This window comes from Macaca fascicularis, chromosome 20 (assembly GCF_037993035.2).
Source record: "Macaca fascicularis isolate 582-1 chromosome 20, T2T-MFA8v1.1".
Taxonomy (NCBI): Eukaryota; Metazoa; Chordata; class Mammalia; order Primates; family Cercopithecidae; genus Macaca; species Macaca fascicularis.
Window position 1 is genome coordinate 20,207,001 of NC_088394.1, and position 14,617 is coordinate 20,221,617.

The window sequence follows — 14,617 nt, forward strand, 5'->3', positions numbered from 1 at the left end:
AGAACTAACCACTTCAGCAACTCTTTGGACACTTTCCTTCTTGTGAATAATTTGCTCTATCGGCCCCTCAAAAGCTTGCCGTGTATGTAAATCATTACCTGTAAGAGGAACCGCTGGGAGTCGTGCAAACTTTCATTGTAAACTTTAGCCCAGAATTTGGCTCCTCCTCCAGAATGTCTCCACCAATCAAGGAAAGTGCTTTGGGCCAGTCTTGCTCCTCCGGGTTGTCAGGCTGCTCCTCCCTCTTGTTTTGACTGCTACGAGGAAAAAGCAGATGTGAGAACTCAAGATTCAGGGCTGCTCTTCTAGGAAACAAGTCTGCCATAATCTCCAGCTGTGTTGGAATCTGTTAACTAGTGAGTACCTCATCTCCTCTCCTGTGTAAGATTTCCTGAACTGGCACGTCTGATTTTTAGCAAAGATAACAAACAGATGAACAAAACCAACAATCAAAAATGCTGTCATTAAAGTCTTGGGCAGCCAAAGTTTCTCTCAGAATTTCTCAGATGTGTGATACTATCTATTAAGTGATATTAAGCCTATTTGTATGCACACACAAAAGGCTATAAATGTAGCAGCTGAGTTTTCATATTGAGCCTTTTGGTGCTATTTGATTTTTTGAAAAAGTATGTACATGTGTTAACTTGATTTTTTAAAATTTTAATTTTAATTGAACCGGATGTGTTGGCTTACGCCTGTAATCCCAGCACTTTGGGAGGCTATGGTGGGCAGATGAAGATCACTTAAGGCCAGGAGTTCAAGACCAGCCTGGTCAACATGGTGAAACCCTATCTCTACTGAAAATAAAAAATTAGCCAGGTGTGGTGGCAGGTGCCTGTAACCCCAGCTACTTGGGAGCCTGAGGCAGGAGACTCACTTGAACCTGGGAGGTGGAGGTTGCAGTAAGCTGAGATTGCACCACTGCACTCGAGCCTGGGCGACAGAGCAAGATTCCATCTCAAAAAAAAAAAAAAAAGACCAGGTAGTGGCTGAGTTTTTCACTGTTCTGTCTGCTTAGCTCCCCACCTCGCTGGGTGACAGATCTTCTGCATCATCCAGAACATATGTAAATTACTTCTAGGAAACTTTGAGAAACACAGATGCAAACCTAAGAGCAGCCAGTTTTCTCCTTTAGGTGGTCAAGGGCAGCTGCAAAAGTTCTGTACAGGAGGGGTTTCAGGCAGGGTCTGGTTGGGGTTGGAGAGAACAGCAGTGGCTTTACCTTGCATTGAGGCTGTATATGTTAAACTACTGTTGTTACTGTTATACTTAGAGGGAGGATGTTTATGGAGATGTGGGGAGGCTAAAGCCCCCTTGGCTGTAGGGACAAAGATCTTGCATTTCAGATGAGACCTTAAATACTTTCAGAGCCCATCTGACCAGGGGTGGTACTGTCTTTCTTAGAAGAGTTTTCCTTATCAGTGTGGCTCACTATAAAAATCCGGAGTCACCCTGGAAAAGTTATCTCAGCTCTTTTACCTACAAATAATTTTATAAACCTGGGAAATAGAAGTTGCAAAATGCTAAGATCAATGAAAAGGGAGGAAAAGAACTTTGCTGAGGAGAAGGCAATCTTATGGTTTTGATGAAGAGGATGTTGATATTTGCTTTTTGGTAGAACAGAATGGTTAGGTTCATTTTAAGCTCCAAATGACTGATCAATTTTCTTTTCAACATACGTTTGAAGGATTCTGAATGTGGTATAGAGTATTGTATGGAAGCTAGGGAAGAAATCATACTAAACTCTTGATTCTATTCAGAATCAGCAAGCTAAGTATGGTATATTTATCCCCAATCATATTGATATTTACATAATTATATAATGTCTTCCTTAATAGTCTATAAGCTTCATGGGAGCAAGACCAGCTGTGTCTTGTTCACAGCTATATTTTCAGCATTTAGTACAGGTCTGGCATATAGCAAGTGTTCAATAAATATATGGGTAATGAATAAATGCATTGTCCAATTTAAATATTAGACTTGCCAGCTAATTCTGTTAAGAGGAGAGCACCCAAGAGCACAGGCTGTGACTTGCCAGCATACAACAGGGTCCAGTTTGTGTCTGTTTGTGTATACTTCCTTGTCTGTAAAGTGAAAATAATAATAAATAACTGCAAAGTGCTTAACAGTACAACCACCTGCCAGATCTCTGCAAAAATGTTACCTCCCTAGAGAGACCTTCTAAAAGGTCCCTTTTCTCCCATTACTCTCTTTGTTTTCTTGTGTAACATCACATTTATTTATTCCCTTGTTTACTGTATGTGTCCTTCCATGAGAGCAGGGAGGACCTTGTCTCTTTCATTCCCTCCTATATCCTCTATGTCTGAAATAATTCATGGCAAGTGATTAATAATTGTTGAATAAATAAATGAATCATGCCAACCTACCAAGAATGAAGCTCAAGACCTTATGATATTTGTCCAAATTCCTGCCTCTTATTTAATAGAATCAGAAATTTTTTCTAATACCTCACAACCATTTAAAAATACTATTCATTTTCACATCCAAGTAATGAAAGAATCAGGACATTCCTTTTGGAAGAAATAGTTTCAACATTTTATCTAAATTGCAAAATTATACAAAAACTCAAGTGATCATTGATAGGGGACCAGTTTAAGAAATTACAGTGCAGTTCTTCACTAGAATGTCATGCAACTGTTAAAAGAAAAAAACATGGCCAAGTGTGTTGGCTCCCACCTATGATCCTAGCGCTTTGTGAGGCTGTGTGCGTGTTTGTGTATATTTCCTTGTCTGTAAAATGGAAATAATAATAAATAACTGCAAAGTGCTTAGCAAAGGAGGATTGCTTGAGGTCAGGAGTTTGAGACCAGCCTGGGAAACATAGCGAGAGCCCATCTCTAAAAAAAATGTTTAAAACACTTAGCTGGGTGCAGTGGCACACACTTGTAATCCCAGGTACTCTGGAGGCTGAGGCAGAAGGATCGCTTCATCCCAGAAGTTCAAGGCTGCAGTGAGGTATGGTCGTGCCACTAGAGTCCAGTCTGGGTGACAGAGTGAGATCCTGTCTTCGGTGGGGGGGGGGGGGGGGGGGGGGCGGGGAAGGAAAGAGTAAATAAATAAATACTTATTTAAAAAAATAGAATGAAGATCTCTGTGCACTGGTATGGAAAGCCCTCAAAAGGTACGTTGTTAAAAATGTTTTTAGTGGGCAGAATAGTGTGTATTCTGGGCTACGTGTTGTGTAAAATTGGTGGAGAAATAAGAATCTATACTCATAATTTGCTTGAATGCACATAAAGAAATCCTGAAAAGATAAGTAGAAAGAATAATAGTGGTTTCCTGGGGGTGAGAGCAAACCAGGCAGCTTTGAGACTAGAGGTGGGAGGCAGATATTTTTTTTTTCTATGAACCTTTTATGGTTTTTTTGAGCCATTTGAAGATATTATGCGAAAAAAAATTAAAAACAGAAAGAGACAAGTAGTGTTGGTTACTTCTTCTTTCAGTTGAAGGAAACCTGCTGCTAATTCTGTTAAGAGGAGAGCACCCAAGAGCACAGGCTGTGACTTGCCAGCATACAACAGGGTCCAGTAGTTCCCTCTCTACCCAATCCCCAATGCCAAACAGAATGACGTTGTTGGACTTAAGGTCTTAACCCGCAGGGCAACTGGGATTCAGAGTGATTTTAGTTCTGTTCTTAAGAGCAGCCTTTTCTCCTAAAGTCTGCCAAGAAATTTTTGCTAATGCTTCCCGGGAACACAACAGACAAGGCCCCTGCTCTAGTAGAGCTTACATCACAGTGCAAAGATAAGCAAACTGCAGCCCATGGGCCAAATCCAGCCCTCTGCCTGTTTTTGTATAGCCTTTGTACTAAGAATGGGTTTTAAATTTTTTAATGGTTGAAAAAATAACTAAAAGAGGAACACCAATTCATGACACATGAAAATTAAATGAAATTCTAGTGTCAGTATCCATAAATAAGGTTTTATTAGAACATAGCCATGCCAAAATATATTTATGTATTGTCAATGACTGCTCTGTCAATGGCAGAGTTAAATACCTGCAGCAGAACCATATGGCCCACAAAGCCTCAAATATTTAGTGTCTGGCCCTTCACAAAAAAGTTTGCTGACCCCTTTTCTAGTAATATGCTTGGCACCATGATAAGCATTTCACATGCAGTATCCCATTCAGTCTTCAGGAGAAATCTCTGATGGAGGTTCTATTAGTCGCTCCATTGGTAAAATGTGAAACTGAGGTTCAGAGTGATTAATAATTCAAATAAGGTCACACAGTTCGTAAGTGGCAAAACTGGGAGACCATATCACATGACTATATGACTCAGTAGCCAATGTATTTAACCATCATGCTATAGACCAGTGCTTTTCACACTTGAATGTACATACCAGTCACCTGGGATCTTGTCAACGTCTACCAATTCTAGAGTGGGGCCTGAGAATGTGCATTTCTAACAATCTTCTAGGTGATAATGATGATGATGCTGGTTCACAAATCACAGCCTCTAAATCAGTGATTCTCAACCATGGCTGCTGCACATTAAAATCTGAGGACATTTTAAAAAATATAAATGGTCCCAGAGCCCACTCTCAAATATTCTCATTTAATTGATCCAAGACCTAGGCATCAGAGTATTTTTTTTTTAATGCTTTCTTGGTGATTCAAATGTACAGCGGGACTGCGAACCACTGCTCTGTTGAAATCCTGTTGAATGATAGTAGAAACATTCAAATGGGAATCCAAAGACCAGAGTTCTAGTTCTAACTCTGGTATGACAGAATAAAGCAGGCTGTTTCCCCTCTCTGGGTCTCCAGTTTTCTTTGCAGGTGAAAAAGGAAAAAGCTGAAACCAGATGGTCTTAGAGGGCTCAAGATCACTGAGTTGTCAGGTCTTCACACAAATAAATGGGAAGGACAGAAGTCTCCATGTTTCCTGATGCATTGGGTATATCAACATGATGCCCAAACACCAGGTCTGTTTAGGGTAAAACCGCAATAATTGTAGATGTCAGCTAAACTCTCCATTTAGCTGACATCTGCAATTATGTATTGTTTTGGCAATGTATCAATACAGAAATGCTTCCACATAGCCAGACTGCCTTACAGCTAGAGTTGTAGTTAGAATGATGATTTAATGATTATGAGAGTAATATGTATTGCAGTGTAAGAAATTTGGAAAATTACAGGAAGTATAATGAGAACTTCAAACACTCATAATCCCTAGAACTGCATTTTTAACAGCCTCAACCAAGTAAATGACATTGTGATCAAATGATTTCCCACAGAAGCAGGCAATGGCCGAGAGGGGCCTCCCCCACAAAAGTCCTAAATATTAAAGCCCCATTATTACATCTCTAGTAAATGCAGCTCCAAGCCTGGACTTGAAAGTAGCATGGGCCCCCATTGAGAGCATGGGAACTGCAGCCTATCAACTAGACAGTTTATAAACTGTGACAGTGCTTTCATGTCTAATTTTTATTGGGCTACTCTCGATTTCTTCATCTACAGATTATCCACTGTGAAAAATGCTCCTTAACATTTCTGCCCTACTTTGAAATCTGCAGGTGAAAGATATTAGACAAGAAGGCTTAGCCCTTTGCTTTCAGTGAGATTAAGTGGGTGACCTAGATCTTTACTTCTTTAGAAATGCATGTGGGAGTCAATAGTGCACAGTATTCTGGAGAATGGACTAGGACCTGAAAGTTCTGGGTTCAAATTCAGCCAATGCCTCTTACTAGTCATTTTCTCAATCTGTAAACAGAGATGATAATAGTACCTACTTCACAGGGTTTCTCTGAGCCTTTAATAAGAAAGTGTATATAAAACACTGAGCACAGTGTTTGGAACACAGAGTGTATGCAGAAAATGGTACCATCATGATGATTATCAATGATAATAACAAAACTTAGCCACTTTGGAGTGTGGCTACCTTCAGGACAGAAACAAATATATGTCCTTTTGCTCGTCTTTTAGATGAATTGGTCTCTGTGCAAATCCTGAGTGCTAAAGTTTCCAACAAGACTGATGCTAGCTTGTGTCACCATGAAGATGCTACATCATGCCAAGTGTTGCCAGCGCCTAACAATTTTTGGTTCTGTGAGGGCATTGCATAAAGATAATAGAAGAGCAACCCCTCAGAATTTTTCCAACTATGAATCCATGAAACAGGACTTCAAACTGGAGATTCCAGAGTATTTCAACTTTGCTAAAGATGTCCTGGACCAATGGACTAATATGGAAAAGGTATGGGGGAAAGGCCAGACCACAATTTCTCAACTGGGAGTGATTTTACCCCTAGGTAACATCTCTAATGTCTGGAAATATTTTTGTTGCCATGATAGGGGCAGAGGCAGTTGCTACTGGCATCTAACAAGTAAAAGCCAGAGATTCTGTTAAATATCCCATAATGCACAGGGCAGCCTCCAGAACAAAGAATTATTTGACCTGAAATGTCAATAGTCCCATGGTTAGTTGAGAGACCCTGGATTACATAAATGTAGAATTCTAGGTTGACTTTAAAAAATAAATAAATAAATAAAAAGGAGAAGAGTGAAAAGTAATTCCGAGAGTCAGAAATGGTAGAAAAGGAGGCACAGAAAAATCTTTGGGGAAAATATAAAGGATGCAAGAATTCTCACTTATTGGAAAGAAAAATGATCAGGCTAAATGGGAAATGATTTGGGCCAAAAGAAATGACATGGCTTCCAATGTCTAGAAATAAGGACCCCAAGTTATTATTTTTCCTGTTATTTTTAGTTATGTAATAATTATACATAGTTATGGGGTACAGAGATATTTTTTGATACATGTATAAAATGTGTAGTGATCAAATCAGGGTAATTAGACTACCCGTCATCTCAAACATGCATCATTTCTTTGTGCTGGGAGCATTCAAAATCCTCTCTCCTAGCTTTTTGAACATATACAATAAATTATTCTTAACTGTTTTCACTCTACAGTGCTATAGAACAGTAGAACTCATTCCTCCCATCTAGCTATAATTTTGCATCCCTTACCCAACCTCTTTCTATCCTCCTCTCCCCACTACCCTTCTCAGCGTCTAATAGCCACAATTCCACTCTCTACTTCTATGAGCTCTTTTCAGGCTGGAGTGCAGTGGTGTGATCTCAGCCCACTACAACCTCCGCCTCAAGGGTTCAAGCGATTCTCGTGCCTCAGCCTTCGGAGTAGCTGGGACTACAGGCACCTGCCACCATGCCAGCTAATTTTTGTATTTTTAGTAGAGACAGGGTTTTGCCATGTTAGCCAGGCTGACCTTGAACTCCTGGTCTCAAGTGATCTGCCCACCTTGGCCTTCCAAAGCGCTGGCATTACAGGTGTGAGCCACCCATCGCACTGGGCCGAGCTCCTTTTTTTAAAATTTTTTTTTATTTTTTATTTTTTTAAGAGACAGTGTCTTACTCTGTTGCCCAGGCTGAAGTTCAGTGAAGCTCATTTTTTTAAGCTCCCACATATGAGTAAGAACATGTGGCATTTATCTTTCCATGTCTGACTTATTTCACTTAACATAATGTCCTCCAACTTCATACATATGGCCACAAATAACCGAATTTCATTCTTTTTTATGGCTGAATAGTATTGCACTGTGTATATATACCACATTTTCTTTATCCATTCATCTGTTGATGGACACTTAAGTTGATTCCATATCTTGGCTATTATGTACAGTGCTACAATAAACATGGTAGTGCAGATATCTCTTTGATAGACTGATTTCCTTTCCTTTGAAAAAATACCCAGTGGTGAGATTGCTAAATCATATGGTAGTTCTATTTTTAGGTTTTTTAGAAGTCTTTGTATTGTTTTCTGCAATGGCGTACTAATTTATATTCTCACCAATAGTGTTTAAGAGTTCCCTTTTCTCCACATCCTCTCAAGCATTTGTTATCTTTTGTCTTTTTGGTAATAGCCATTCTAACTCGGTTAAGATCATATCTCATTGTGGTTTTGATTTGAACTACCCTGATGATTAATGATGTTGAGCACTTTTGCATATACTTGCTGCCAATTAGTATGTCTTTTGAGAAATGTCTATTCAGATTCTATGCCCATTTTTTAATTGAATTATTTGTTTGGTTTTTTGTTTGGTTGGTGGTGGTGGTTGTTTTTGGTGTTGGTTTATTTGCATTCCCTGTATATTCTGAATATTAATTCCTTGTCAGGTGACTAGTTCACAAATATTTTATCCCATTCTACATCCTGTCTCTTCTCTCTGTTGATTGCTTCCTTTACTGTTCAGAAGCTTTTTACCTCTATATAGTCCCATTTGTCTGTTTTTGTTTTTGTTGCCTGTGTTTTCATATCCTTATCCCTAAAATATTTGCTTAGAGGCGTCTCAGAGCCTACTCTGGCTCAGGAAGCTGCCTGAGTTTATTAAATGTATTATAAAATTTGTAAAAATTAAAAAATTAAAATTAAAATTAAAAATAAAACATTTGCTTAGATCAATGACTTGAAGCGTTTGCGCTGTTTTCTTCAGTTGTTTTATAGTTTTGAGTCTTACATGTAAGTCTATAATCCAGTTTGAGTTGATTTTCGTATATGGTGAAAGATGGGGCTCTAGTCTTAGTCTACTGCATATGGATACCACTTTTCCTCGGACCATGTACTGAAGAGGATATCCTTTCCTCAGTGTATGTTCTTGGCACCTTTGTTGAAAATCTGTTCAATGTAAATGCATGGGTTTATTTCTGAGTTCTCTATTCTGTTTCATTGGTCTCTGCATCTGTTTTTATGCCAGTACCATGCTGTTTTGGTTACTATAGCTCTGTAGTGTGATTTGAAGTTAGGAAGTGTGGTGTCTTTGTCTAGTTTTGGTATCAGGGTAATGCTGACTGATAGAATGCACTAGGAAGAATTCCTTCTTCTTCAATTTTTAAAAAGATTTTCAGAAAAATTAATGGTAGGACTGGGAGTGGTGGCTCACGCCTGTAATCCCAGCACTTTGGGAGGCCAAGGCGGGCGGATCACCTGAGGTCAGGAGTTCAAGACCAGCCTGGCCAACATGGTTAAACGGTGTGGCTACTAAAAATACAAAGATTAGCTAGGCATGGTGGTGCATGCCTATAATCCCAGCTACTAGGGAGGCTGAGGTAGGAGAATCACTTTAACCTGGGAGGCAGAGGTTGCAGTGAACCAAGATCACACCATTGCACTCCAGCCTAGACGACAAGAATGAGACTCCATCTTGGCGTGAACCCGGGAGGCGGAGCTTGCAGTGAGCCGAGATCACGCCACTGCACTTCAGCCTGGGCGACAGAGCGTGACTCTGTCTCAAAAAAAAAAAAAAAAGATTTAGTGTTAGTTCTTTTTTAAAAGTTTGGTAGAATTCAGCAGTAAAGTCATCCAATTCTGGGCTTTTTATTACTGGTTCAATCTCATTACACATTATTGGTCTGTTCAGGTTTTCTGTCGTGGTAGGTTATGTGTGTCCAGGACTTTATCCATTTCCTCTGCGTTTTCCAATTTGCTGGCATATAGTTGTTCATAACAGTCTTTAATGATCCTTTGTATTTCTGTGGTACAGTTGTAATGTCTCCTTTTTCATTTCTGATTTTATTTATTTGGGTCTTCTCTCTTTTTTTCTTAATCTAACTAAAGATTTGTCTATTTTGTTTCTCTTCAAAAAAATTTGTTTTGTTGATCTTTTGTAATTTTTGCCTCAATTTCATTTATTTCTGCTCTGATCTTTATTATTTCTTTCTTTCTACTAATTTTGGGTCTAGTTTGTCGTTACTTTTCTTGTTCCTTGAGGTGCATTCTTAGATTGTTTATTTGAAATCTTTCTGCTTTTTTGATATAGGTGTTTATGGCTATAAACTTCCCTCTTAACACTGTGTTTGCTTTATCTCATTGATTTTGATATGTTTCCATTTTCATTATTTTCAAGAAATTTTTTGCTTTCCTTCTCAATTTCATCATCGACTCACTGGTCATTCAGGAGCATGTTGTTTAATTTCCATGTATGTGTACACTTTCCAAAGTTCCTCATTACTGATATCTAGGTTTATTCCCTTGTGGTCTAAGAACATACTTGGTATGATTTCAATTTTTAAAAATTTGTTGAAATTTGTTTTGTGCCCTAACATATGGTCTATTCTGGAGAATATGCCATGTGCTGATGAGAAGAAGAATGTGTATTCTGTAGCTGTTGGATAAAATGTTGTGTAAATATCTGTTAGGTCCATTTGGTCCAAAGTGCAGTATAAAATCAATGTTTCTTTGTTAATTTTCTGTCTAGATGATCCGTCTAATGCTGAGGGTGGAGTGTTAAAGTCCCAAACATTGTTGTATTGGAGTCTATCTGTTTACGTCTAATGATATTTGCTTTACATATCTGGGTGCACTGATGTTGGGTGCATATATATTTGCAATTGTTATATCCTCTTGCTGAATTGATCTATTTATCATTATATAATGACCTTCTTTGCCTCTTTTTGTGTTTACTGACTTAAAGTCTATTTCATGTGATATAAGCGTAGCTATTCCTGCACATTTTTGGTTTCTATTTGTTTGAAATATTATTTTCCATCTCTTCATTTCCTATGTATATCTTTTTTTTTTTTTTTTTTTTTTTTTTTTGACAGAGTCTCACTCTGTTGCCAGGCTGGAGTGCAGTGGCGTGATCTCAGCTCACTGCAACCTCCGCCTCCCGGATTCAAGTGATTCTACTGCCTCAGCCTCCCAAGTAGGTGGGACTACAGGTGCATGCCATCATGCCCAGCTAATTTTTGTGTTTTTAGTAGAGACAGGTTTCACCATGTTGGCCAGGATAGTCTCAGTCTCTTGACTTCGTGTTCCCCACTCCTCGGCCTCCCAAAGTGCTGGGATTACAGGCATGAGCCACCGCGCCTGGCCCTATCTATGTGTATCTTTATAGGTGAAGTGAGTTTCTTGTAGGCAGCCTATAGTTGGGTCTTGTTTTTTATCCATTCAGTCAGTCCATACAGTCCATATCTTTTAACTGGGGAATTTAAACTGTTTACATTCAAGATTGTTATTGATAGGTGTTATTTTGTTCATCATGAGGGTGCCAGCAGTGGCTCCAGTGGGTCCCAGGCAGGCTGATTCTCAGGTTCCCAGGTGGTGTTCATGGGCACTGGCAGTAGCGGTGATAAGCCTCAAGTGAGTCAGACCTCAGGTCCTTTGGCAGTGCACATGGATACTTGTAGTAGTGGCGGCCTGAATGGGCCAGTCCTTGGGTCCCCAGATGGCAATGCAGGCACAAAGCGGCTCTGCCACGAGAGGGGGCAAGATCGTATTCGTGGCAGCAGGCTCAGGAAGGTAGCTGTCAGGCTCTGGGGAGTGTGCTTTAGTGCCTTATGTCCTGGGGCAGCCTCCCTGATGTGCTGGACTGCCTGTTCCCTGAGGTGTAGAGTGCTGTATGTAGGCTCGGGTGCCAGTGGCCTGGCCGTATCACTGGATCCACCTGGTGTTGGAATGCTGCAGCCCTCTAGGGGAATGTGTGGAGATGTCAGCAAGGCCCCAGGGATGTGGAGATGCAGGGGCTATTGGCCCCAGGGCAAGATGTAGTATGGTGGTAGCTCTGTTCCTAAAATGATGCCATGCTGTAGCAGCTCGGATCCTGGGGTTTCTTGCAGGGGGACCTGGTATGAACTTCCTCTCTGGAACAGTGTTATACTATACTAGTGTACTATACTCTACCAGCGTTCACTAGGCTCAGGGCCTGTGAGGACAGAGGGGCTCTCCTGTAGGTGGTTTTTCAGGCATCTGTGATGGGAATGTGGACTGCTGAGGATCTTCCACTTACATTTTCCCCAAAATAGGGAGTCCCTCTGGATTCTGTGCTGATCCTGGCCAGCTGCTGTTCTTCCCTCTCTATACTTTCATCTCTAGTTTTCAGGTCTCAGAGAGTTTTGTCACTTCCTTGCTAAATTCCAGTGTTATCCTTTGACATTCTATTTGTCATGTGGTTATCTGCTCACTGTCTTGGTCCTTCTGGTAGGAGGTTAGTACTGGGCATCTCTAGTCATCCATCTGGATGGTGTCTCCCCCAGAGTTATTTCCAAATACTCCATCCATATTCTAACTAATGACTTGTGAATTTTCTTCAGCTAATCTATTCCATTGAGTCAGTTGGCCCAGAATTTAGCTGTATAACAACCTTTAAATCCGTGACTGGTTTGTCTTTCCTCAGGCTGGAAAGAAACCTTCAAATCCAGCCTTCTGGTGGATCAATGGAAAAGGAGAAGAGGTGCGATGGAGTTTTGAGGAACTGGGATCTCTGTCCAGAAAATTTGCCAATATACTTTCAGAAGCCTGTTCCCTACAAAGAGGAGATCGGGTAATTCTGATTCTACCCAGGGTCCCAGAGTGGTGGCTTGCAAATGTGGCCTGTCTGCGAACAGGTTAGTAATGTTTGCTTTCTGATCATATTTAATACTAAGCTGGATGGGAGATTTTCCAGAACACCTAAGTAATCATGATACATTGATTCTGGTGTGGGCCTATTGTCACAGAGTGCCTTTAAATTGTATGAAAGTGTTAGGCCATAGTAGGCTAATTCCTTATCCCTAGATGGAACATCTTTAAAAGATAACCTTAGCGTTACAGCCTCACAAAAATTGTTGTGTTACCCTGATTAGAAAAAAAAAAAAAGATATTCTAAAGAACCTGTTTTCTGGTCCTGGTTGTCGGTTTCTTGAAGAACCCTGCTGGAGAGGACTGGTCCTTCCCAAAGTGAAATGATGAGCCAGTGTCAAGAGTCCAGGAATGGCAGACATGTGTTCCCCAATTGTCTTGCCTCCTGTGTCACCTGGGAAGAGCAAAACCTATTGTGAAGTGAATGCTTTCCATCCCTCTCTTAAGGGTCTGGGACTTAAGGGTGGCGGGGCCCAGGAGGAAGATCTATATATTTTTGAGAGTCCATTTATCCTTTGAGAAAATAATACCCAAAGCTTACTGAGCACGGTTCTAAGTTCTTTACATGTTTTAACTCATTTAATCCCCTAATTATCCTGTAAGAGAAGTACTATTATTGTCATATCGTTTTACAGATGCAGAACCTGAAGCTCACAGAGGTGAAGTGGCTTGTCCCAAGTCCCAGCTATAAGAGTGTCTGGTTCTAGGACACTCTTAATCCTTATACTTCATCTTACAGTATAATATACAACCAGCAGGAATAGAACCACAGAAAAGATGAATTCCTCCACCTGTCCTTTTGGAAAGAAATCATAAAGCAATCATATACGTTTTAAGAGGCACTAAGCTGAAGTGGTGAAGTGTACAGTTCTGGAGTCAGGCTACAGGGTTCAGTTCCTGCACTGTCACTTGCTACTTAAGTGATATCTTGGGCAAGTTATTCATAGTTTTTATGTTTGGGGATTTTTTTTGGTGGGGACTGAATGAGTTAAAACATATAATCAAATAATAAATACTGGTTAATATTACTTTTCAATCAAAACCTTCTTCAAGCTCAAAGTTATGGATGGTCTTCAAATAAAGAATAATTATCCAGTATTTAACATGCTTTCATGTTAGGCCAAAAGGGTCATAGACTCTGAAATCCCTTGAAAGGCAAAAGCAGATAAGTGGAAGTAAGATAAATAGATACCTTCCTGGTAAACTGACTAACTCATTCTGAGAAATACAGAATGTATAGATGGTGTCTACACTACTATAACATAATGAAGCCTTTCTTCTAAACACTGTTTCTTTTCTGCCCCTTTAGGGACAGTTTTAATTCCAGGAACCACTCAGCTGACCCAGAAAGACATTCTCTACAGACTACAGTCTTCAAAAGCAAACTGCATCATCACCAATGATGTTTTAGCCCCAGCAGTAGATGCTATTGCACCCAAATGTGAAAATCTGCACTCCAAGCTGATTGTATCAGAGAACTCCAGAGAGGGGTGGGGGAACCTTAAGGAGATGATGAAGTGAGTAGCCATGCTTATTGTAGAACAGCTTCCCAAAAGGAAAGGCAACAATAAAAAGATATTAAACCTAGTAGTGATTAGAAAAATGCAAATTAAAACAACAGGCAAAGAGAACAGTTGGTAGTTGTTGCTGCATTAATAGTACTAAACTCTGAAGTAGGAAGGAGCTTGGAGTGCTTTTTGTATGTTGGGATCCCCTGAGATGGAGATTGGTGTATAGGAAGTTTATTAAGGAGTTCTTTTGGGATTAACACCTGTGAAGGATGGGTAAGAATGTAGGATTGGTGCCGGGCGCGGTGGCTCACGCCTGTAATCCCAGCACTTTGGGAGGCCGAGGTGGGTGGATCACAAGGTCAGGAGATCGAGACCATGGTGAAACCCCGTCTCTACTAAAAATAGAAAAAATTAGCCGGGCGCGGTGGCGGGCGCCTGTAGTCCCAGCTACTCAGGAGGCTGAGGCAGGAGAATGGCGTGAACCCGGGAGGCGGAGCTTGCAGTGAGCCGAGATTGCGCCACTGCACTCCAGCCTGGGCGACAGACCGAGACTCTGTCTCAAAAAAAAAAAAAAAAAAAAAAAAAGAATGTAGGATTGGGCAGAGAAAGAAATTTACTTGCGATGTATTCCCTGCAAAGCCTTCAGTCAACCCTCTGGGACCTCTGAAGGTTGCACAGCTCCTCAAAGCTGTTCCCAGCTAAAGCAAGAGGTCCTGGACTTTATACACC

The 14,617-nt window shown here is 40.4% G+C and overlaps 1 protein-coding gene across 4 annotated transcripts in view; it reads left to right on the plus strand.

Moving 5' to 3' along the window:
- The first annotated feature begins 247 nt into the window (after positions 1–247).
- ACSM3 (acyl-CoA synthetase medium chain family member 3) overlaps positions 248–14,617 on the plus strand; it is a 34,212-nt gene continuing 19,842 nt past the window's right edge. For 3 of the 4 annotated variants that reach the window (XM_005591413.4, XM_005591414.4, XM_065537547.2), the window contains exons 1-4: positions 248–356; positions 5,949–6,218; positions 12,154–12,364; positions 13,687–13,894. In XM_005591413.4, coding sequence (XP_005591470.2) covers positions 6,000–6,218; positions 12,154–12,364; positions 13,687–13,894 — 638 coding nt within the window. In that variant the 5' untranslated portion in view covers positions 248–356; positions 5,949–5,999. The remainder of the gene's footprint in view (positions 357–5,948; positions 6,219–12,153; positions 12,365–13,686; positions 13,895–14,617) is intronic. The other variant, XM_074027979.1, reaches the window with a different exon arrangement.